Below are 25,280 nucleotides of genomic sequence, written 5' to 3'. Positions count from 1 at the left end.
AATTTTTTCATAGAAAAGGCACACGTTCGTGGTTAAGGTGCTTAGGTTCTAAACCTGTTATCCCAACTTGGCCTGCTTATGTGATCCTGAACAAAAAATATATGATCTCCCTGAGTTTCAGTGCTTTTGCTTGTGAAAATTGGAAATATATGGAACCCTTGAATCAGGCTTTATGTCAGTCTTGCAAGACAGTAAATTTGCCGCCCAGTGATAAATCAACATTTAGCCCTTTGTGTTGTCATGAAGCCCTGAGGTGGCCTGTGTAGCAACTGATTCAAATCTGTTTTGTTCAAAATGAGTGTGTCGTGTTCCCAATCAGCCTTTTGTGTTCGCATTGAGTGTGTTGTGTGTTCCTTGAGTTGTAGTGCCCTGGTGTCTGTTGTGTGGTCACTGAGCCTGTTGTGTTGTGAGGGAGCCCTGTGTTGTCAATAAGTCTGCTGTGTGTTTTGCGAATCTGCTCTCGTCACACTTTGTTGTGTTCTTGGGAAGTCTGCTGTGGTCATGGAGGGGTCTGTTGTACTGTCATAGATTATTCTATGCTTCCAAGGAGTATTCTGGCTGTTGTATGTTATCAGTGACGTTATTGAACTATGATCGAGTCTGTTGTGTTGCCATGTAGTTTCTTGTCTTCTTAGGAAGCATGCTTGGGTCTCGGGATGTTCAGGTCTCAGTTGAGTTTGCTGTATTCCTAGATGATGTGTGTGTTCTCAGTCTGTTGGGTGCTTGGTATGTTGGGTTCAACGTAAGCTTGATGAATTCTCTGTAAGTGTTGGTATGGTTTCTGTGAGTCTATTGGGCTTGGTTCTTGTTTAGTTTCTCTGTTATTCTTTTGGCTTCTGCATAAGTATTTTAGATTATATACGAGTATTTTGGGTTCTCTGCAGAGAATGCCACCCCTCACTTACCCTCATCCTACCCCTCCCCCAGACTGAGATGAGTGAGGGTGGGGCCTCTTGACGGCTCGGGCCACGCATGGGTTCCTCTACAGTATATTGACTGTCTGAAACCTGTCTGAGCTGCTGCTCCTTGCTGCCCTGGTGCAGGGCTTCCAAGCGCAGAAGAACGTTTCTCCCGCACTGCCTCTTCAGTCAGTAACACATCTTATGTACATAATTCCGATGCAGCGCAACAAGACGACCTGCACTCCGCCTCCCCCTGTGGACTCCGGAGCTCCCCGAGTCCAGGCGGAGAGGCGTAACAGTTCAGCGTCTAGGGACTGCGTTCCCCCTACCAATCCTTCTCCTCCTGCAGATAAGCTGGACTTGATCCTATAAGAAATTCATGAGTCACGTGCTGCCATAGAGTACCACATGGACACTATTGCGCAGACCTTGGCATCTTAAAAGATTACCACAAGAAACTAGCTGATAAAGTACGTGCTGTGGAGGGCACCCTCACCGAGCTGGCCCACCAGCACAATCAGAATACTGGCACTATCTCTGACCTACAACGTCAAATCCAACAGCTACATGACTGCGCAGAAGATGTGGTGGGCCGGGAGCGGTGAAATAACCTGAGAATAGTTGGCCTGTCTGAAGGTGAGGAGGTAACTAATCCCACCTAGTTCATCGAGGAGTGGTTTCGGTCTGCTGTAGCACCACAAGGCCTATCGTCCATCTTTGTTGTTGAGAGGGCCTACCGTGTGCCTTTGCTTCGCCCACCTACAGGAGCACTGGCCTGCCCCATGGTGGTGCAGATCCTGAATTTTCGTGATCGTGACCACTTATTGCGAATGGCTCATTGTGTGTAACACATCAAGGTGAACAATGCAACTGTTTCGTTGTTGCCGGACTGCACTCTGGAAGTGCAAAGACGCAGTGCATCATACCAGTCTATGAAAAAGCAACTTTGCAAAAAGGGAATGAAATATGGCCTCTTGTTCCCAGTGCGGTTGAAAATTCCACACAACGATCACTGTCTGTTTTTTGAGACCCCGGAGACGTCGTGGGACTGGCTTGAGCGAACATATCCTGCGGCTCACCTGCAGGCAGGGGAAGAGGAAGCCCTGACCCATACCTGCAAGAGACTTCGACAACGTAAACGTTGACCAAAAGGAGCATGAAAAACAGTCCCCTCGCCTCGGGAGGCCCGTGAGGTTAGGGTGGCAGCGCTGCAGACAGTGAGGAGCATGGAGGCCCGAGCCAGTAGATCACAGTCGTGTCACTCTACTACATCCCTTTCGGACACCGAGTCGAACTCCAGTATGGCCTTGTTCCCTTCCATTACTCCGCAGACTGCAGACACTATCATCTGACTGTGCCGGTATTTCACTATGTGGTCCCCAATATCACGCATGAGTTTATTTGCTCTGGCGTCTCTCCTGCTGGGCTGAGGACAGCTCACTAGGGTTTCTATAGCTTATGCTCTACACAATGTCATGGGGAAGGCCCTGGCTTCCCAAATGCTATGGACTCACCAGGGCGGACACTGGATCACCGTTAAGCCCGCCACAGACCAGCCTGAGCCCACTAGGCTCGAGTCTTGCTTGGGCCCCCCCATGTGCAATGGCACCTGTCAACTGTTAAGTTAATTGGAATTAAGGTTGAAGTTTGGTCGAACAGATGTTTCTTGTTGGACCTAAAAGTTAAGGTATATAAAATGTTGCTTTACCTGCCACGTGATGCTCTGCTGGTGAAAAAGGACATAGTCTCAGCCGACCCGCACATTAGAATAATTAAAAAGACGGAACACCATTATAGAATTATGACATGGCATGCTGGAGGATTGGGTTCCGCTCAAAAGCGACACAAGGTGCTAGTCCAATAACATCGCCGTAAGGCATCTATTGTTTACCTGCAGGAAACACATCTATCATTACCCATAGTGGCCCGGCTTAGAGCAAAGTGGAGAGTTCCAGTAGTAGCCACCTCTATGCTGGCTTTGCCAGAGGTGCCACTATCTGGATTCGAGCAGGAGTCCCCTTCCAGATCATGCACACTAAAATAGACATCCTTGGTCGATAGGCCTTTGCCATGGGACACTTAGATAAGGTACAGATTGTTTTTGGGAGCATATATGGCCCCAACACAGAACAAGATGAGTTTCTGCAATACCCGTCCACAGCGCTAGCAGAATGAACACATATACCCTGGTTCATAAGAGGGGATTTTAATTCACTGTTAGATGTATTACACTTGATCGCTCACATCCACCGCTATGTCACACCAACTCAGTGAAGCAGGCATGGGCCCTCCCGTCTTGGCCCACCCATTGGGATCTTGAAGACGTGTGGAGAACACACCATTTAGGGATGAAGGAATATTCCTTCTTCTCCCCACCGCACAGGTTACCCACCCGGTTGGACCGCATCCTGTGTTCAACCCATATGGCAGGGCGATTCACAGACACTTCATATTTAGCTAAAACCTTCTCAGATCACAGCCCACTGGAAGTGACACTCCATAGGGGTCACGTCCCCGCACCAATCCCCACGTGGCGCATGCAGCCAACTCAATTAGAGGATACAGCCTTTGGCGGTTCTGTAAACATTGAAGAATACTTTACCATGAATCAATCAATCAATCAATCACTGCATTTGTAAAGCGCGCTACATACCCGCGAGGGTCTCAAGGCGCTGGGGAGGGGGGGGGGGTGCTACTGGTCGAAGAGCCAGGTCTTGAGGAGTCTTCTGAAGGCCAGCAGGTCCTGGGTCTGTCGTAGGATGGTGGGGAGAGTGTTCCAGGTCTTGGCGGCGAGGTAGGAGAAGGATCTGCCGCAGGCGGTGGTTTTTTGGATGCGGGGGACTGTGGCGAGGGCGAGGTTGGCTGAGCGGAGGCTTCGGGTGGGGGTGTAGAAGCTGAGTCGGTTGTTGAGGTAGGTGGGTCCAGTGTTGTGCAGTGCTTTGTGTGCGTGGATCAGGAGCTTGAAGGTGATCCTTTTGTTGACGGGGAGCCAGTGCAGGCCTCTCAGGTGGAGTGTGATGTGGCTGCGGCGGGGGACATCGAGGATGAGTCGGGCCGAGGCGTTCTGGATGCGTTGGAGTCGTCTCAGGAGCTTGTTTGTAATTCCTGAGTAGAGGGCGTTCCCGTAGTTGAGTCTGTTGGTGATGAGGGCCTGGGTAACAGTTTTTCTCGTGTCGAGGGAGATCCATTTGAATGAGGGTACTTCCTCGACAAGACTTGTGGAGTGGGAGGCGTTCAAGGTGGTTGTCAGGGGAATAGCATTAAAACTTTGGTGAGGGCCAGAAGCCAAATCCTGGGGGAGTTAACTGATATGGAGAATCAGATGGGTAGATTAGAGCGGGAGGCAATTGACGACTCCAACCTTTTACCCGATTTACTAACAACTAAAAAACGACATGCAGAACTCATTGAGCCATTGCAGGTCTATGACTATAGAACATACACTCACCGGCCACATTCAGATGGGGATAAGGCTGGTGTTTTACTAGCACCTATGATATAACCTCCCAGTGCTCCAACTCTGGTTCTACAAGTGATATTACATTCAGGTCAACAATGCTCCATACAACTAGAGGTGAATCGGGCATTCCAAGAATATTACAGTTACTTATATATGGCCACCCCCATTTCCCCCCTGAACATTGTCCAGAATTCCTCTGAGACCTCTGACTTCCTCAACTGACCGATGAATGCTGTACACAAGGGAGATGCCATGCAATAAGTCCGTGGGTATACTTGGATTGCCCATCAAATTCTACTTGGCATTCGCCCGCAGCTCATTCAAAAGCTGGTGAAAATGTACGAAACTGCACTAGAAAGCAGGGTGCTCCCCGCGACATTGAGTTGAGCCCTAGTCACCTCTCCATTAAAGCCAGCACGTACACCAACCAAGCTTTCCTCTTATAGACCACCGTCAATATTAATGACTGATTACAAAATACTCAGCAGGTGCTTGCACAGAGGCTGTTACCACTCCTCCCTCACTTGATCAACGTAGATCACTGTGGCTTTATACCCCAAAGGAGCACTTCCTTAAACATTTGTCATCTGTACCATGTGATGGAAGTAGCACTTCCTGTCTTTCCAAAGGCAGGATACTACTCCTTGGATCTGCAGCAGGCATTCGATTCATTAGAATGGGAATATCTGTTATTGGTACTCAGGAAATTCAACATATCAGTTGGCTACATTAGATGAGTTAAAGTACTATACTTCCGCCCCACGGCCAGAGCGAAGACAAGCGAACATATCTCTCCATCTTACCACATATCCCGGGAGACGCGGCAGGGCTGCCCGCTGTCCCCATTACTGTTTGCGCTGCCAATGGAACCCCTTGCTCAAAAGTTGAGGAAAGAGGGAGTCGAATGGGGAATATCTGACGGGTGTCGAATGCACACAGTGTCCCTATATGAGGATTACATGTTCCGTATGTACACGACATGAACAGGGAGCTTGAGCGAGTAAGCCACACCCTAGAATAATATGGTGCAATCTCAGGCCTGAAAGTAAACCCCGCAAAGTCACTAGCATGTTCATTCCGAGCGGGGCTACTCTCCTCTGATACAGTCCCCTTGGGCACACTTGAGATCCCAGTGAAACAACAGGCATTTAGATACCTGAGTATACAGCTATATCACTTACCTACTGACTTACTAGAAGCCAGTTTGAATAAAGCGATAACGTCATTGAGAGCAAAGATCAAATTCTGGACCTCGTTGCCCCTCTCAGTGGCTGGGCGCTTGGCACTGGCCAACAGGTTACTGTACTTCTTTGTGACCCTCCCAATCCGCATACAGCAGTCGACCTTTAAAACACTGAACACCTTACTGACAGAACTAATATGGGCGCTGTATTAGTCTCCAATAACTACAACTGCCCACAGATGGGGGGGGGGGGGATGGGCACACCCGATTTCCAAATATACTGCCTTGCAGCACACCTGCAATGGCTAGCCCACTGGCTAGCAGGTATTCATCTGCAGGAGATAAACTACACACAGGCACGATTGGGCAATGGGGAACTACAATCGTTGCTCCTGCCCTGGAAACCTGCACACATCCTGGGGCTGCCTCTTCTATTGCAGAATGCACTGTGGTACTGGCGTATGGCGCTCAGAGTAACCAAGACTACAGTATCATATGCGCCCAGTATCCCCCTTAGCGGCTTTCCCACCCCATCTGGAGTTCTTTTCACAGCACTGTTGAGGTATTGGTAGGAGAACGGATTTTCTGCCTTGGGGGATCTGTTCGAAGGGGGGTCACCTCTTATCCCATGGAGAGTTTACAGTCCAGATTCAGCTACCAGGTACCCGATTTCTAACGCATGCCAATATATTGCTACACCAACAGTGGGCTCCGATGGGGGAAGAGCCCCAAACACATGCCCTAGTGCAAACACTTTGAGATGGGGAGGCACCCGGTTAAATGGCTGTACAACGCACAGTGCTCACATTATCGTACTTCTTTGACACCTCTCCGGGACAAATGGGGAACAGACTTGGCATGCCCTTTACATGATAAGGAATGGAAATTCCTTTAGGAACACGCATCACATATACCACGCAATGCACAGTTCAAATGTATCCAATTTGCAATTTTCCACGGAGCCTATGTTACTCTTCAAAGGGTACACTCTCTTTTCCCAACTGCAAAATCCACATGTCCCCGATGCCATGTGGAGGAGGCCAATCTCCTACACATGTTGTGGGCCTGTCCGTCCCTGAGACACTATTGGATTGAAATCCACAACACACTTTGCGAGATCACAGGGTCCTCCTGTTGGGATTCAGCAGATGCCGCATATTAGACCTTTATCCTAGACCTGAGAAGACTGTAGTGGCTTTTAGATACATAGACCTAGCACTTATAATAGCCAAGCGACTAATCACAATCCGTTGGACATCCCCGACTCCTCCGTCAGATCTAACATGGAAAATGGACTTGCTCCGTTGAGGGGAGGCAGAGGATGCGGCCTAACGTAGGGAGGAATATAGGGGACTACAAAAACTCCCCATAACAACAGAATGGGAAACATTGTTAGAGCACCTTCGACAACATGGTTCAATTGACACCAAGGAAACTGCAGGGTGTACAGATATAAATATGGCTAGCTGAGCTGTGATCCCCTGGTTACACAACTTACGAGCCCCATCCCTCCACAATATTATGCCAATTCAAAGTACTAAGTGGCAGGGCTAGATCATTGGGGTCCCCTTCCCTTCCCGCACTGCGGTACGTATATTGATACAGACCTAGGTGGAACAAAGTGCAGGTTAAAGCTAGTTGGGGATGTAGGGGAAAGAGGGTTAACTACTTCAACCTCAGTCGGCGGCAGGCACCGTGGGAGGCCCACATACCAGGGACTGGAATGCACCCAGGCAGCAATGAGAATATACATGACCTACACTCCGTCCAGCACCACGGTGGGGTTGTCCAATTGTTTCAGTGCATCTAATAGTATTGGGACAATACACTGGGGCCTCTTTGCTGGTGGCTGATTGTTTACTAAAATACCTGATAACTCTTGTTTTAGGTCACACATATGAAAAGATGTGACGAATGTTATGAAGATGGATCTGCCTTAGTCAATGTTTTATGTATTTACCTTAGTCTCACACTTTTGCTTGCCGATCATAGAATGTCATTTAGGGTATATAAATGGCTTCCGCCGGTATACCAGGTAACATATTTCCAATGCCATGTGAGTTGATAATAGTTGTTCTAAAAAAAAATTCCAATAAAAAGATGTTTAAAAAAATATAGGTTCTCTGTGAGTCAGCCAAGTTTTTGCTGGTTTCGTTGGGTTTACAGCAAGCCATTTGTATGAGCTGTGAGCCGTGTGTTCTCTAGGAGTGGGTTTGGGGTCAGTTATATTCACCTCAATTATGTTGTTTATTGTTCTTGAAACTTTAACTTAGTACATTATCTCTTTCTTTCAGTTCTCGCCAAAGGGCCCGATCACCACCTAGATCTCCTCCTCATGGCAGGGGGTGCAGAGGCAACACCAGACACTGTGGTCACCCACCACCGACAAATGGACCCTGGTGAAGAAGGAGAACCAACCAGAGCAGCACTTTCTTCTTTGGTGAGACTGTTAAAAAACATGCTATGGAAAGAGAACAGAGAATTATGGTCAAGTCCACCTGGGCTACCTAGTTTCTTCCAGATGTTTCATACATGCATTCTACATGGCTGATTGGCCAGTGCTGTCCATCTTCTGTGTCTATCCCAAGCTTTTTGTAAATTATTTTGTTTGTGTGTTCTCAGGACCACTTCTGGGGCACTGCGCTCTGCATTCACCAACTTTCCCATACAATATTCTGGTCCTACTCCAGAGATCCCTTGCCTTTCAGTCTTACATTGGGCCCCACTCACATTTCTTTTCATATCAATTGCAAAAGTCTTGTATTTTGGAATTTGGCCATCTTGATCCTGGTGCTCAGTTCCTTGTGTTTTTTCCCTCAAAGAACACTCTCTGGGAATATCTGGAAAAGTGATTTCCCTTACCTGAATCCTTTATTCCTCCAAGATGATTTAGTTCCATAATTACCTTAAATCTCTGTGTGACAAAGGACCCCTGAGAAAACTGCATCATTTTTGTTCAAACTGTGTTACAACCTGTAATTACTAAATAAACCTGTGGTTTTATTGTGGGTGGTTAGGATATGTTAAGCCTAAACAACCCTATTGGCAGGTTTACTTTCTTCCTAAGGAATTTGTGATAAAGCTGAAAACACTTCCTATAGAGGAGACTGCAGTAATTAAACAAACAAAACGAAGGGGTTCTTTTGCCATAGAAATTATAGTTAATGCTCTGGAGAAGTAAAATCAGAACATATTTTCTATATGAGTTCTCAATTTTTTTTCCTCATCAATGGCAGCAAAACATTCTTAAAACAGTGATAAACATGTACTTCAAACACGAGCCACAATCTGTCTTTTAAATACCTAGTGATCACCTGCACCTTCGCCACAGAGTTCTAATAATCAACTAGAGTGCTAACATGTTTACAACACAAGTGTGACTAACCTGAACTCCATCTTGATGGGATCAAAGGATGCTACAGTAAATAAACAAAACAAGGGGGTTCTTTTGCCATAGAAATTATGGTTTAATGCTCTAGAAAGCTAAACTGTCAACATATTTTCTCAAATATCTTCCTTAACGGTTTCACTAAAACATTGACATGCAGAATTAGCCATGTACCGCCAAAACCAGCCACAATCTGTCAGTAAACTTCCTAGTGATCAACTGCAGCTTCATCACAGAGTTCTAATGAACAACTAACATTTTTTAATCAAGACAAAAGTGAATTACTCCTAAACTTCATTTTGTTAGAATAGGAGTGACTGAATTTAAATCATTTCCTGAGGAGCAGGCTGAAATTACTGGGAATTTAAATGTTATTACAGATATGAAACCAGTGGGTTTAAAATGGGCTAAAAATATTTAGAGAAGAAGTCAGATCTGTTAATTCAAACTACCCATCTTCTCAGTCGCTTAATAGCTTGCTAATTTTATAATAGTAATTAATATATTCCACAGTGGCAGTCGCAGCTGTGTAGTTATAGTTGTAAGCTAGTTACCATTGGATTATTTGGTTTGCTCATAACTTTGGTGTTGTTTCAATAATCTTCACAAAACTTTCCTTAAAAAAGTTCACCCATCTCAGCTCCTTCTTGGAAAGTTTTGGGGTGATCCATCAAGCGAGGGCAGAGAAAAAGGATGTGGATGGTCCAAAAACGCAATTTCTTAATGCAGTTTCCATAGGGATTTTTTTAAAGAACTACCGCCAAAAATTCTGAACAGAATTGCACCACATTTAACAGAAAGCTAGATGTTTACCCAGAAAGTGTTCTTTTTGTGTATAAATCCATTGAGTATTTATTGTGAAATGAAAGTTCAAAATGTATGTGTATCTGGATGGTTGGGTACGCGCGAGTCACACAAATGCAAATAACCGAGTGATATAATGGGCCGAGGGAAGCTTTCTGATTGTCTGGCCGCAACATGAAGAGAAATGTTGTAGCCACCATTACAGGAAAAGTGGACTTGGTGCTGATGTACTGAACATTTTAATAAGGTATATTGGGGATGGGGCATCAAATTATTTTAAACACTTTTTTTGGATTGCTGAACTCATTTCAGGACTCCTGCGGGAGTGACCCCGATCCACTTACTGGAGCACTGGGGCCTGTGATGGCTCTTGCAAGAGACCACGGAATCAAAAAAACTTTTTTTTTTAAAAGGCAGGCATGAGTGTCTATGGTGGGTTGATGGCATAAGGGCTTATCCAAGCCACTCCTGGTCAAAGGGTGGCTGCCCTCCCGCTGGGGGGATATTTGGCACAGGGCCTGGCTGCAGAACACGCAGCCATGCTTGGTGGGGTTTGGCCACCCACGGGGGTCCCTGTGGTGACCAACCCTGGCTGTGCACGATGCGGTTTTTGATGCATGTGGGATGTTGCGTGCAGGGCCTGGCCTTAGGCCATTCCCGGCAAGGGTTTGGTATAGTAATGCATGATAATAGAATATTACTTTAGGTTTTTTTAAAATCCTAGTAATTCACTTGAAGAAAGCAAAGGTTAAAGTGACATTATAGTGAGGTATAGTGATAATACCTTGCTTCTCAAAAAAATTAGCCTCACAAATCACTGTAAGAAAACAAATAATAAAGTGATGTTATAGTTAGGTGAAAATGTCAGTTTTAATGTAACCTTTTAAAAAAAAGTAAACAGTTTACAGTCTACAAGACATGGTGCCACACCAGATCATGCATCCAGCATACAGTTGGGGTTGAGCTGTGGCCTTGCACTATGGCCAGCCTCTTTGCCCAACCCTCACCATGTGGCTAATGCCTGCTGGGCATGGCCTTTGGTCTTGCATAGCGGGGTTGGCTGTAGGGCCTGCCTGTGGCCAGACCCAGTGCCTACATTGCCTTCTAACACCCACTTGCTCAGGCTTCAGCAGTAGCTGACCAAATTGTCTATTGTTCAATGATGTTCAGCGCCCATCTGTTCCTAAATGATCTACCCAAAGACGATGACACCCATTAAAAGTGTTTCACTTCTGAAATATCCAATTTCTTTTGCATCATTTGAAACTGTATATACAAGCCTATAAGAGTCCAACTATCCATTCATGGTGTTGTATTACTACTTGTTCACAAAGCCTGTGGTACAGTGTCAGAATCGTGGGTTGACCTCAATAATATTGTTATTTAAATGCAATGTGTGATGTCATCAGTGATGTAAAATGTGAAGTCATAAGCAATGCATGATGGGAGCACAATTTATAGTTAGTTCAGTAAATTATATTTGGAGTATTTATTATTTTTTTAAGTAAGCCTGTGTCTCATGCCAATACCTAACTATAACGTCACTTTAATTGTTGTATTTTTCCAATGGCTATATAGACATATAGGGAAGATGATGTGGCATAATGGCTAGAGCCGTTGACTTTAGAACTGGCGAACCAGGTTCGAAGTTTGACATCTGCTCAACATCCTGTGATTCTGGGCAAATCACTTAATCTCCCCGCGCCTGCCAAAAATGAATGTGTCCTTGTGTAATGTAACGGGTGCTCATGTAAAGTGCTCTAATAACTTTGGGTCGAGTTTGTGCTACATAAAACAGCAAAAAAACATATATTCGCTGGAAAAAGAAATTTGAAAACTGTGTTGTGTTGTGGCTCTAATGAGACAAACCACTAAAATCCTCCGGTCATGGTTACCAGTGCACACAGACCGCGCCAGAATGTGTATCTCCCCCTCTGGATATACTCTTGTTCGCTCTTTTCTTTTCTCTGTGTTTTTTTTGCAAATTGGTGTTGTGAGTATAGCGGTTGTTGCAAATTATGGCGGGGGGAGAGAGAGAGAGACAGACAGACAGACACTGGTCCGGCTGCATTGTTTTCCCCATGACAAACCTGACGTGAGCATGATCTGACCGGGGGTAACGTCAGTGCTTAATTTATAAATAAAAATGTGCCGGTGCAGGCGGCTGCTGCAATTAAATGTGCGAGAGCGAAATACTTAGGCAGCGTAATCATGAAGCCATCTCGGGCCTCTTCAATCCATTTGCAGCCACTCCCTTCAGCTCACTCTTGCAGCTTTCTGCTTTCACCTCTAGTGATGCCTTTTTGTTTCCTTCTTTTCCATATGTGTATTTTGCTCGCAGTAAATGTCTGATGCAGAAAAAGTGCCAGCCCTATAAAATAAGTGCCTGTTCCCAGCCCCGGAAATCACCGGCTCAAATTAAGCACTCGGTGACGTTGATAGTCATTCATTTGGAGTTCCTGAATCAGGTGGAGGAAGAGGTGCCTGCCCAGTAGGTATTTTCCCCATCCAGTGGGATGAAACCTATATTGTCCAGTTTCTCATTGATTATTAATATGCAGGATTTCCAGGGATCCTGCATCTAGACGTAGGATGCATGGGGTGAAGGCTTACTTTGAAAGCTCCGCTTGATGGCTTCCTCTGGGCATTGCTAGTATGTGTTGGTCGAGATCGCAGAGGCAGGGGTGAAGCGCCTCGGGCAGGGTGTTTGGGGTGTTAACTTTCCTCCCCGCTCCCTCACCCTTTAAAAACTATTCTGTAGTAAATAGTTGAGTACAAGTGTTTTCAGTCGGGTAATGTGAATGGTCTGTCAGTTTTCACAAGGGACTTCACAAAAAAACAACACACACACTCTCCTCTGTTTTGAAGGCCCTGCAAAATAAAGGGGGTCATTATGAACACCGCGGGAAACCGCGCCGTGTTCATGCTGGCGGTCTTATCACAGACCGCCAGCCCTCTTGAGACCCCACTGGCTGAATAATATACATTCTGCTGGGCTGGGATATTGCCGACGGCTCCACATGGAGCCGTCGTCAATGCCGCTGTGCGGCGGGTGCAGCAGCACCTGCTGCGCAGATCACTGCCCATAAATCGGGCAGTGGCCTGCACGACGGAGCACTGCACGGGGGGCCCTGCACTGCTCATGCCAAGTTCATGGGCAGTGGAGGGCCCCGGGGGGGGGGGAGCACCCCTTCAGCCAGCCTTTCCCTGGCGGGGGAACCCACCAGGGAAAGGCTGAAGGAACAAGGCTTGTTTATCCGGGGGGCAGCGCTGCTTGCAGCAAAGCCCTGTCAGATAAAGTAATCCGCCATTGTCAGGCTGCCTGTCGGCGGTAGCCTGCCGGTGGCGGAGGACCGCCTGTGGTGGCCCTGCCTTGTTCAGAATATGGCGGTTCAGACCGCCATGCCGGTGGCGGTATTTTCCGCCACCGCCGGCATGGTGGTCTGAACAGCCATGTTCGTAATGAGGAACAAAATGTTGATTAGTTTTAAAACATTGCTTTGTAAGTACCTACCCCCTAACAGTCCGCACCCCTCTCTCTTCCCAATGCCCCTTAATACCTTTCGCGTCCTGCTTCTCAAATAATTTGTTTTAAAAATATGTGATTTCTGGAAAATCTGTAGCACACAACGTCCCAGTCATACTGATTAAACTACGCCCCTCACATAAGCGTCATATTTCACCACGCCCCCTCACTTTCACATTTTTTCAAACTTTCTCTTGCACCCTTCGGCTTGTTTGTCTCTCCCACTCTATGTTCTACCTTTTTCACTATCAATGTCTTTGCTGTCCTTTTGTTTGCTTTTTATTGCTCTATTAGTCTCAAACGTTCATCCCCTCGTTCACCCATTCACCTTCTCCATTTTTGTCAATCTTTTTTTATTTTCTCACACTCGATTATCATCACTCTCCATGTTTACTTCTCCTTTACACTCTCTTTCGCTTGCCAAGCCTCTTAACATCTCAGTTTGTAATCCTTCAAGTCCTTTCTAAGATGCTCATGTTCACCGTGTCTCACACCTTTATTTTCTGTCAGTTTTCGTCACCATCCCTATAGCACTTTTAACTTTCTCTCAAACTCATTCTCTCTCACATTCTTAAGTGTATTTGCCTTCTTTCCTTTTTTCTCTCTCACCCTCTTTCTCACTGCTCACTGCTCCAGCCCCATTTTCATCTCAAAGCCTCATGTCGACTTCATCTCACCTCTGTCTCACTGTTTCCCAACATGGGGTGACCAGACATCCCGGATTTCCCCGGACAGTCCCGGTTTTTAGAGGACTGTCCCGGTGTCCCGATGCTCCTCTTAATTTTAAATAAATGACCCGGTTTTGGGGTTTTTGGGACAAAGGTCAGATTATTAAATAAATGTCCCGGTTTTGGGACAAAGGTCAAATCATCTAGGGAGGCATAAGTTAAAGAGGCCTACAAAGTATGAAATCATTAAAGTATTTTATCTGTTAGTGTCAGACAACACAGTCCCCTGTCTGCTCCCAGCAGAGAGACAGAGCGGGGAGTAGAGAGAGGTGGGTGGGGGCGGGTTGGGGGTGCAGGGTGGGAGATCAAGTCATAGCTAATTTTATATATATGTAGTCTTGTAAATGTGTTTGTGCGTTTATATATATATATATATATATATATATATAAATGTGTGTATGTGTTTATATATATATATATATATATATATATATATATATATATATATATATATATATATATATATATATATAAACAAACACATGTATAGGCACACATTCACACGCAAAAAACAGGACAGGCCAGATATAAAAGTGAGAGTAAAGTCTTTAGTCCTTCTTTTATGTCTGACCTGTCCCGGTTTTTGCTCCTCAAAACCCGGCCACCCTACCTATCTATGCACCTTGTTTTCCCTCGCACCTCCAGTTTCCCGTCATTTGTCTCTTGTTCTTTCACTTTCTGTCATTTCTCTTCCTCGTCATCTGTACACTCTCATAGCATCTCTTACTTCCACCGTGCGTCTGTCCTCCCCCCTCTCTGCCCCCCCTTTCACGAGTCGCCCCCTCTTCTCCCGCCAGGCCGTCTCTGCCCTCCCCGGTGATGTCACCGGCCCGGTGCTGTGTGCCAGGCCCGTGGCCCCTCGTGGGCGAGGCCACAAGGGCGCTTTGTTCCCTCTCACAGAGACGCTATTGAACTGTAGAGTGTGCAGTGTGTCTCGTTCCTCGGAGTCTGGGTCGTATCCACCCCTGGAGAGCTCCTTCTTACGCACACGGGGTGCCCGGGTCACTCCCCGCCGGCGGGGACCGCTGCACAAAGGCTCATTTCAAGGATGGGCGCGTTTCTTCTAGTCCCTGGCGCCCTGCAGGAGGCGCCCGTGGCACTTGACCGACTCCTGAACCCTCTAACTATGGGCCTTTTACTGTATTCTCTTTTTATTTATTTATCTATTTAAAGTTCCCTTTAGCGTGAACCAGGCGCCTGGCGCAGGCCTCGTTGACAATTCGTTTATGCCAGCAAAACTTCACGTTGGCCAAATGCATTTCATTTTTATTCTCGAGGGACTAGTTGGTGCAGAAGTCCATCGCCGAAGGACATTTTCTTCTCCTACCAGTCCCCTACAGACAGTGCTTAACTTGTAAAAGAATGAGTGCCGGGGCCCTCAGTTTTGCTCCATTTATGTACCCTGGTGACATAGAAGTGGTTGTCGATTCTCACTGGAACAGGAGTGCACTGAAAATGTTTCCTCAGTACAGGGTACATATAGAAAGACTAACACTGATTTTGAATCAATCAAAACTGTAACCAAGAAGCAAAACATTTTAGTGACTAGGGACATAGAGACTGCAAAAAGCGGCCAGTGAGAGCCTTGTCACGGGTGATAAAGGGCCAGTTTATTCAAACATGATAAAAACTGGCAAAGTTTCAAAGTTCTCCGCGTGTGGCACATCGAGTCAGTCCTGTGGCTTTTCATCCAACTGCACCTTGTAGGACCAAGAGACCCTTGCCAAGAGTAGGAAACGCAAAACTACAACTCCCAGAATGCAGCATGCCGTCTGTGGGTAAAAAGCCAGGATTAAACAGTATTGGTGGCAGTTTTTTCTTTCTTTTTTGATGCAAAATGAGTTATAGGAACCCAAATGTGTAACACATTTTGCCTTATACGAATCTGAACCCTTGCTCGCGCCCAGATCATTCCCTGCTGCAGCCAGGGCACAGGGGTTTCACGGATTTTGTAGTAGCCAATCGACAAAGTAAGTTTTCTTTACAAAAATACTTTAATAAACCAACAGTGGGTTATCACGCGTACCCTCATTAATTTACGCCACTTTCTCCCACCAACAAATATTCCTATAACTGTCCAGTTGTCTACCCCTTTTCCATAAATTTATATGAACCCACGTTTGGTGTTTCCAGTTGAATTACACAAATCAGACAAAATCCCAGCTACAGAGAGCGCAACATTACTGTGATCTGTATGATCTCTTGTGGTCAGTTTTAGTCTCGTCGCCAATGTGGAGTTGAATAAAAGTCCATTCAGTAAAAGTTTAATTATCTTTATTTGGACTAAGAGAAGCTCAGTATAAGGCCCTCAACCAGCGAGGCTCATCTTTCCAACCATCTTCTCTGCTAGCTTCCAGAACTCCCAGTGTATGAGCAACCCACTCACATGTCAGCATTCCCTCTGACATACATATCATACATCATCAGGATGCCGCATATCTCTTTAAACCCCCTCCGGTTCTTCCACCCATAGTCACAGGGCGTATAAGCCACAGAAATCACTTAACAACAAGATATAATTCTCTTTATTTAAAACCACGCTGATCGAACAGCAAACTGATCTCCCCTATGTTGACATCCTGGTGTCAGTATAAAAACACTATGACAATTACAGCCAGGTGAAACCTGTCAGCCGAAAACATCCAAGCTCACCTCTTGTAGCTTGGGCCCTCGTTGGTCTGAGCTATTCCAAAAAGAGCAATTAAAAAATCTCTGCACATCAGATAGCTGATTCTACAACATTTCTTTTTGTGGCAAGATTGTAGTTTGCTAAATGAACCAGACATTTCAGGTGTCTAATTTCACTTTGTTGGAGGGGTCACTGTCAGGAAAGTACCATATCCTGGAGAGTGTAATATACATGGGCAGTAACTTGCAAAATCTTTTTAACAGAGGATATTTATTCCTTTTAATATATGTTTACACCTTACCCTTGTAATGTAGTTCTGCTCTGTGACCTGCTTTACACACTGTGTATGCAAAAAAGTAATGGACGGAATGCTTGAATTATTATCAGCCACTGGTAATTACTTGGGCTGCATCCCAATCCATTGTTATTTTGCACGTCAGTTTGGACCCAGCTGTATACAAGTCAGTCTTGACCCTGCTCCAATCGGAACAGTCCGGCCTGATCTGCCAAGCCAGGTCCTCCCTGAACCGGAAAGCAAGCAACGGAGGACCGGCTTCGCCCTAGTTATGGGCGCATCAGCCGGGTACACCTTGGTTCCATTGACACAGTGTGCACAGGACCCATGTCTGGGCTTACCCATCCCACTTAAGGAGACACACTATTGTATACAAAAAACTGATGGATGGAATGCTTGAATTAATTTTGGCCACTGGTAATTTGCTCGACGCCGCACTTAATCTGTAGTTATTTCGCACACCGTCACCTCAATTTGGGCCCAGTCACATGAAGTAAGGGAGTTGTATATCTACAGCAGTGATACTCAACGTAGGGCCAGGGGCCTCATGCAGCCCTCCTGACCTTTGTATGGGGCCCCCTGTTTTCTCCACTCACCACTAATATCAAAAATATGTTACATAAACAGCTTTAAAGAAGGAAGTGGTTAGAGCTAAGAAGCTTAATTTTTTAAGACATCTTGCAGCAAAAGTGTAAAAGTACGATAAAGTCTTTTTAAAATTCAAAAAGTGTTTTTCATTAACATGCAGAACCGTTTCTTTTTAGTACATTATCCTATGACATGAGAAGTATTGTTTTGAAAGTGATCGTTTTGGAACATGAATTTAGAAACATTACTCTTCCCCCCAACATGGCAACTATGCCAATAGTGAACTAAGAGGCAAGCCAGTTGTTATGTGCAATCTTTGGGTGGCCTGGGTTCTTCTTATACATGAACAAGATTGTAGTTTATTAAATCAAACACATGGGAAGGTTTTGTACAGTGCACATCCTGAAGTAATGAATTTCAAAGTCCTGTTGTATGCGATAGTAAAGAAAAAGGAGGGAAACTGAAATAAAGCCATTTCCTAGGATCAAACAGTTTGGTTAAGTGGGAAAGCCAGGATTAATCCCAAGTTTTCTGGTTTCACATTGTGCAATTCAGCCACCAGATGTATATGCTTAGCTCCCCCTACACCCACCTTACTGGCTTCCTGCCCCCTAAGACCCCCAACTGCAGTCCTGCGGGCATCAGTGCGGCCCTCTGTCACATCACAGACCAAACTTTTTGGCCCCTGGAAAAATGTTTGCGAGTACCCATGATCCACAGCATTGTATGAGCTCAGCCACACCTCCATTTCAAACATTTGTTATGGGGTTCTGGGTCCTGATGGTTTGCTGCAGAGGCCGGAAACTTTGGCTTGGAGGTACCTGACTGTTGTGGTGCGACACATTCAGGTTAGAGCAAGTGCTGAACACGCTAAACTGTTTCTGAAGCTCGGTAATTATTGCAAAAAGTGCATAAGGAGACAACTTACATGCATTGTGAAACCAGCTTCAAGGCGCTGTAAAAAGAGAGGAACGATTGTTATAGTTTAATTGCTGTAATGCAGTCCCTTGCATAAATTGAACAGCAGTGGTCTGCAGAATATCGACGTTTTTTCCTGGAACTTTGTAGCTGTTCCAGGAAAGCACAGGTTTGGCACAGAGTTTGCCAAGGAAAATGTTTTTCACTTAGGAAAATATGTCTGGCTTCACAAAGGAACGAAGCTGCAATCACTGTCAGGAGTGTTGGCAACAATGATGTGCCATGAGAAGGTTTACTATGCGCCTCGAAGCCACAGTGAGTTGGGATCCTGATAAGTAGAGACGTCTTGAATAAATACAATTATTATTGGAGACTCAGTACTGTAATACATAACACAGGACTATGGGCAGAGCAATAGCCAAACCTAGAACACAAGAGGCGTGCACTCTTCTAGATTCCAGAGTTTATGACACGGGGATGAGAAACACACTGGAATAGAACCTAAACAGCAGCAATGTCTGCCCAGAATATAAGAGTTTCCGTGCATAGTCTGAACTCAGCACACCTTCTTACACTCTAGAACATAAGATTCCAGGACACACGCTAATCTCACTGCACCTTCATGCATTCTAAAACACAACAGATTCCCCGACACAGTCGTATCTCCGTACACCCGCATAGACTCTAGAGCACAACAGGTTCCCCGACACAGTGTGATCTCTGTTCACTCGCATAGACTCTAGAGCACAACAGGTTCCCGATACAGCCTGATCTCCGTACATCTGCATAGACTCTAGAACACAACAGGTTCCCGACTCAGTCTGATCTCCGTTCACCCGCATAGACTCTAGAGCACAACAGGTTCCCCGACACATTCTGATCTCCATACATCTGCATAGACTCTAGAGCACAACAGGTTCCCCGACAAGGTGTGATATATGTTCACTCGCATAGACTCTAGAGCACAACAGGTTCCCGACACAGCCTGATCTCCGTACATCTGCTTAGACTCTAGAGCACAACAGGTTCCCGACACAGCCTGATCTCCGTACATCCGCATAGACTGTAGAGCACAACAGGTTCCCCGACACAGTCTGATCTCAGTTCACCCGCATAAACTCTAGAGCACCACAGGTTCCCCGACACATTCTGTTCTCCGTACATCTGCATAGACTCTAGAGCACAACAGGTTCCCTGACACAGCCTGATCTCCGTACATCTGCATAGACTCTAGAGCACAACAGGTTCCCCGACAGTCTGATCTCCGTACATCTGAATAGACTCTAGAGCACAACAGGTTCCCTGATACAGCCTGATCTCCGTACATCTGCATAGACTCTAGAACACAGCAGGTTCTCCAACACATTCTGATCTCCGTACATCTGCTTAGACTCTAGAGCACAACAGGTTCCCCGACAGTCTGATCTCCGTATACACTCCAAACTGGCTGAGGTAGGTAGCACCAATGCCTAATGCCAACTGACCCGATTCAGATTGGAGACTCGCGATTTTTAAGTCAAAAATGCGTTTATTTTGGCTGTCTAAAATATCTTCTGCTTCAGTATAAAGGGGGGAAATTGATTCCCCCGATTTTTAGTTCAAAATCTCCCTATTGTCAATTACTTGTTGTTGACATGTATGCCAGTGTCTTCTACATGTTACTTTCTATATTTTTATACTGCACACTTTAATTAGCACCCCATTTCCACCGAGCTCCTGCAAAGCCTTCACCCTGCAGCGGCTCCTTCTGGGCTCCACTCCCCACCCTAATACCACTCTAATGACCACAGTGATGTTAATAAAAAGTATCACCATCATTGTGTGAGTTAAGCTTTTTTGGTCTTTTTTCCACAGTCAGTTGTGCTTGTTTGCATGTTCACAGTCGGGAAGGACAGAGATCAGTTTCTTTTAATGTGGGAGCGCACCCCCCTTAATATGATGCCACAGACCCCAAAGTTTGAAGACCTTTGTTGTAGAACATAACAAAGTCCACAACACAGTCAAATCACAGTACATCTCCATACACTCTAGAAAATAGCAGATTCCTCAACATAGCCTGAACTGAGTGCACCTACACACACTCTAGAACATAAAAGATTCCACAACAGTGTGATTTCGGTACACCTGCATAGACTACTCGATGCATCTGCATGCGTACTCTAGAACCCAAGAGATGCCATGACACAATCTGGTCTCACTACTTCGGCATACACTCTACAACATGATTGCATGTCACAATCTCATCCACGTACATCTGCATAGACTCTAGAAAATAGCAGATTACGAGACACAGCTTGTAGTGAATGCACCTGCATACACTCTAGAACATAACATATTCCACAACACCATGATCTCAGTACTCATACATACAACCCAGAGCATAATAGTTTTCACAACACACACTGACTTCAGTACACCTGCATACGTACACTCGAGAATATACAGATTCCTCTACACAGTCCGATTTCAGTACATCTGCATACGCTCTAGAACATGAGATCCCATGGCACAGACTGGTCTCACAACATCTGCATATACTCTAGAGCAGAGAGGACGAATGCTACCGGTTGACTGAGCTTGCATTCAAGGACTGCGAGCAGGGAAGGGGTCTCTCAGCTCGGAGGCATGCGAGACCCACATTTCTAGCTCACTGCTGACAGGTATGGAATGCACCCACTGTGTTTCTGTGGTCTTTCATATGAAAGTCTACATGGAAAACTTTGCTAGGGCTCCTTGGCAAGCAGTTCAGCATTGTTTCAGAATCGGTTCCTGAAAAGGCACTCTCCCAAGCCTCAAGGTCTTCAGTTGGCCTTAACTCAACATTCAGCCTTAAGTGGTTGGTGGGGGACTGGCGGGGAAGCAGCTTGGGGCAAAACTGACCTACCCAGGTGCCTGCCCAGGACAAAATAGGAAGCTGAACTTGGAGGTAGCCAGGAAGGAATTGGGACAGAGGACTTGGGGTCCACCAGAATAAAGGAGTTCTAGCTGGGGCCAGTTAGGGTGGCCCCGTTCCACTCTCCTCCTCCCCCCCACCCCCATGGCTTCTCTCTGTAAGCAGTGGGTATTCTGCTTAAGAGCCAAACTATCATATGACATGTTGGATTGCGTAGTCTGTAATATATTTTCATTTTCTGGTGCCTCTGATACAAACTCCCGAATCACCAGGTGAGCAGGACACGAACATATAAAAGCAGATGCCTGTTCCATACACACATCACAACAGGTTGCCAAGCCTCCTATGGCCCATTATTACTAAACATCTGCGCTCTTTTTCATTTCATGTAGTTAATTCCCAGGATGGAGAATTTATGCCTGGCTCAATCCATAGCAGTGTCACAGTATGCAAATACACTGGTGGTGAAATCTTGTGATGGACTCTGCCTCAATCCTGCAAACCTTCTCAGAGAATCAGCCGTGCAAATCTCAGGGTCTAAGGTCACAGATTCTGCAAATGTGATGCTCCAGATCAAACCTTACCTTTTCAGATCTTTACCAAGACAGTCTTGAAATACATTATGTTACCTTACAGGTGGCTCAGATGAAGCCCATTTCTTACCATTGGTTAGCTTCATTGTCTCTCCTATTTGCATGCTTCATATTCGTCAGCTTCAATAGGCTTCCTTTGTCGTCCTGTTTGTCCCTCCCGTGGAGCATGAACAGATTACTGTTGCCCTTCCACTGAACATGTTTCAGGCAATACTTTTTTCTTTTTTTTTAAGCACTCTGTGGGAGTATGTGTGTTTTTCAGCTGTCTCTCTTGTGTACTTCCCCATCCACAAGCCTTTCCCTACAGCTCATCCTCCTTCTGTTATCCTTCTGATAATCCCAGCCCCCACCCAACCCTTCGTTGTCCGTCTGCTTGCCCCCAGCCCCTCCCATCCTTCACTATCCATCTGCTTGCTCTGAGCCTGTCATGCCCACCCTCCTTTGTCCTGCTTGCCCGCGCCTTCTCTCAGTTGTCCATCTGCCTGCCCCAGCCCCTCCCGCTCCTCTGTTGTCCATGTGCTAGCCTCCAGCCCCTTACGCCCACCCTCCATTGCCTACATAGTTGCCCCCACCCAGCCCATCACCTCTTGTCTATATGCTTAATCCAGCCCCCCTGCCCACCCTCCAATACCTGAGTGCCCCCCACATGCCGTCACCTGTTCTCTCCCCCCACCCACATCTTTCTCTTCTGTCCTCACTCCCCCTGTTTTGCCTTGGGAGAGCACAGGCTAAACATTTTTTTTAAAGTGCTATGACCTAGCCAGAACTGATGCAGTTAAAAACACACACATTAACGTTGTCCACGCCATAGAGCATTTTTATGTAAAAAAATAAAATAAAAATGTTTTAGCCGTGCTGCATAGCATGAAAAAGCCAATAGGTCTGTTAGGTGAGACTTATGGGCTTTACCAGTGCTTGTTTCTAGCGTGCCCATCCAGTGTCTAATAACTGCTGACAAGTGCAATTGCTGTTTGGAATGTATTTCATTGAATCTGCCCTTTGGTGCACATCTGGCGCTGTTGTGTTTCACCGGAGTGAAGGCTGTAACCTGTCCCTGTGTTCTGTTGCAGGGATCTGGAGGCTGTCTGTCCGCACCTGCGGGCACTTTCACAGGTGTGACCAGTTCGAAGCTAGGAGGTGCCACCTGCCGGCTGAGAGGGCCAGGGCGATGCTCTGATGAAGTGAGCACCACGCCCTGCAGAACTTCGCTGTCATCTACCATGCTAAATAAATTCTGACTGTCTTGTTGATTTTCATTTCCCTGTTTGTTGGTAATCTATTTCAGACAACTTGCAACTGCGAATGATGATTTTTATGTTTTGTTTTTGGCTTCTGCTGCTTAGCACCAGGTGCCTGAGATGGTAGGATTGTATTAGAAATCAACATATTTTTTTTAACTAGCACTGAATGTAAATCAAGTTTCCTGAAGGATGGCTGGAATGGGGGTCCTTTTCTGTTTCTTACCTGGCATCAGGCTCTCTTGTGTCTTTTTTTTATTTCTCCTCTCCTGGTTTTCATGTCAACTTCACATGCGTTCTTGAACTATCCAGGATGCACTTGAAAACCAGGACCGGATTTCAAGCTCAGATGGCTGGATGGGCCAACTGTCCACAACCTGGCCCACCTGGTACTGTTTCTGGCTAGGGTTCTGGTACTGGAGAGTTGATTAATCCCATCCTGTATTACCCATCGAGTTGTCCATAACCAGTCACTGTGATATGATGGCCTATATCAATAAAATGTTTCTTAAATTTTACAGTATTGTCACATTTGTGCATTGCCTCACATCCCCAAGATGTGACAGACTGCTCTGATTTGCATAATCCCCATGATGCCCTTTCATAGTGTGTGGCTGAAAGAGTGTGGACTGTTAAAGGACCTAAGTGGGCATTCTTGGTGTTTCAGCGACATGCTTCAAACATGTAGCGTCAAGTGTTGCAGCACTTAAGCATGTAGTGTTACAGAGAACCTGAGGCTAGATCAGAAGATTCCACCTCTCCATGACTTTTTGAACTGAGGCATCTATAGTAAATGTTGTTGCTTTGAGTGCATAGGCCTCGCTTGAAGATGACTATGGAGGTGGCACCATGCGTGACATGGACCCTCATTGGAAGGTTCAGTAGCTGTCTGGCGTCCACATTTTAGATTCTCTGTAGTTTCTGAATTATTAGTACGGGTGCTACAAACTAAAGCCCACTGGCCTAGTTAAGATTTAAGAATACTAGAGAGGCAGTGTCTTAGAACTTTTGTAGAAACCCAAGTTATGGGGAAATTCGGCATGACTATCTCTTGGCTACTTGATGAAACTCTCGTAAAAAGGGCAGATTAGAGAAGCGATGGTTGCACAAGAGCCAGATCTGCTGACTTTGGAACTGGGGAACCAGGTTGGAGGCCTGGCATTGGCTCATCATCCTGTGATTCTGGGCAAATCACGTAATCTCCATGTGTCTACAAGAATTACAAAAAATGAATCTGACCGTGCATAACATGATCTTGTGGTCTTGTGAAGCACTCTAAGATCCTTGGGCTAAGTTTGCGGTACGTAAAAGCCTAAGGTTAAGGCAATTGTTTTCTAACATAGCAATAGATTTCCTATGCTTAACTCCACCTATACGTACCTTGACTATATAGGTATGTATGTATGTAGATAAGGTGTTAAGAATAGTAAATCTATACTTACCTAGATGCAATTATCTCCTCTCCATTTTGGTCCTGGTATTCGTATAACTCGATACTCAGCACACGATATTCTGGACTACAACCCCATCCTGCACCATCGTGGTGCTGGTGGAGGAGGCTTCTGTTGATGAAGCATGTCACCTAGTTTGGATTGGGGATCCGTTCTTTAAAAAATTGAAAAAGTAGGATTCGGTGATACAACCAAAATATCTAAAAACTAGCATTAAAAGAAGATTAGGAATTGGTGCTGATCTTCCCATATCCCTGGAAAACTTCTCCCCAGTCTTGTATCACTTTGTGTTAAGCCATTCGGAGGTGGAACTGGAGGGTGGGCTACTAGGACCGTGCTAACACCCTTTGACCATTGACGGCATCACAGTGTTGGTCTTGATCCATTGTCCTCGACCCTTTACCCACCAGCGGCCTCTTTTCTACTGTGATCCTTTGCAGGTAACAAGGTGACCCACATACCTACGTGAACCTGAGTATACAATTATATTAAAAAACAATGGTTCCCTTGTAGGTCAGTTGGAAGAACAGTCATACAGTTTGTGCAGAGAAATCACTGCATGCATTTATTACTTACATACATACTGTAACCATATAATCGTTCCAGGGTGGAGGTGCGCAAGGATGCACAGATATTAGTAAATCACAAGATCTGCTCAGAGGTAGCACTGCCCTCGTCTCAGGT

The 25,280-nt window shown here is 45.7% G+C and overlaps 1 protein-coding gene across 1 annotated transcript in view; it reads left to right on the top strand.

The window, feature by feature from the left end:
- The window catches only part of TRIM44 (tripartite motif containing 44), a 353,973-nt gene extending 330,310 nt beyond the window's left edge, over window positions 1–23,663 (top strand). The window contains exons 5-6 of the mRNA XM_069221831.1: window positions 7,840–7,985; window positions 22,978–23,663. Coding sequence (XP_069077932.1) covers window positions 7,840–7,948 — 109 coding nt within the window. The 3' untranslated portion in view covers window positions 7,949–7,985; window positions 22,978–23,663. The remainder of the gene's footprint in view (window positions 1–7,839; window positions 7,986–22,977) is intronic.
- Window positions 23,664–25,280: the final 1,617 nt, after the last annotated feature.

Source organism: Pleurodeles waltl, chromosome 3_1 (genome assembly GCF_031143425.1).
Source record: "Pleurodeles waltl isolate 20211129_DDA chromosome 3_1, aPleWal1.hap1.20221129, whole genome shotgun sequence".
Lineage (NCBI taxonomy): Eukaryota > Metazoa > Chordata > Amphibia > Caudata > Salamandridae > Pleurodeles > Pleurodeles waltl.
Note: the sequence above shows the minus strand (reverse complement) of the source record. Positions and strands in the feature narration are given on the sequence as shown.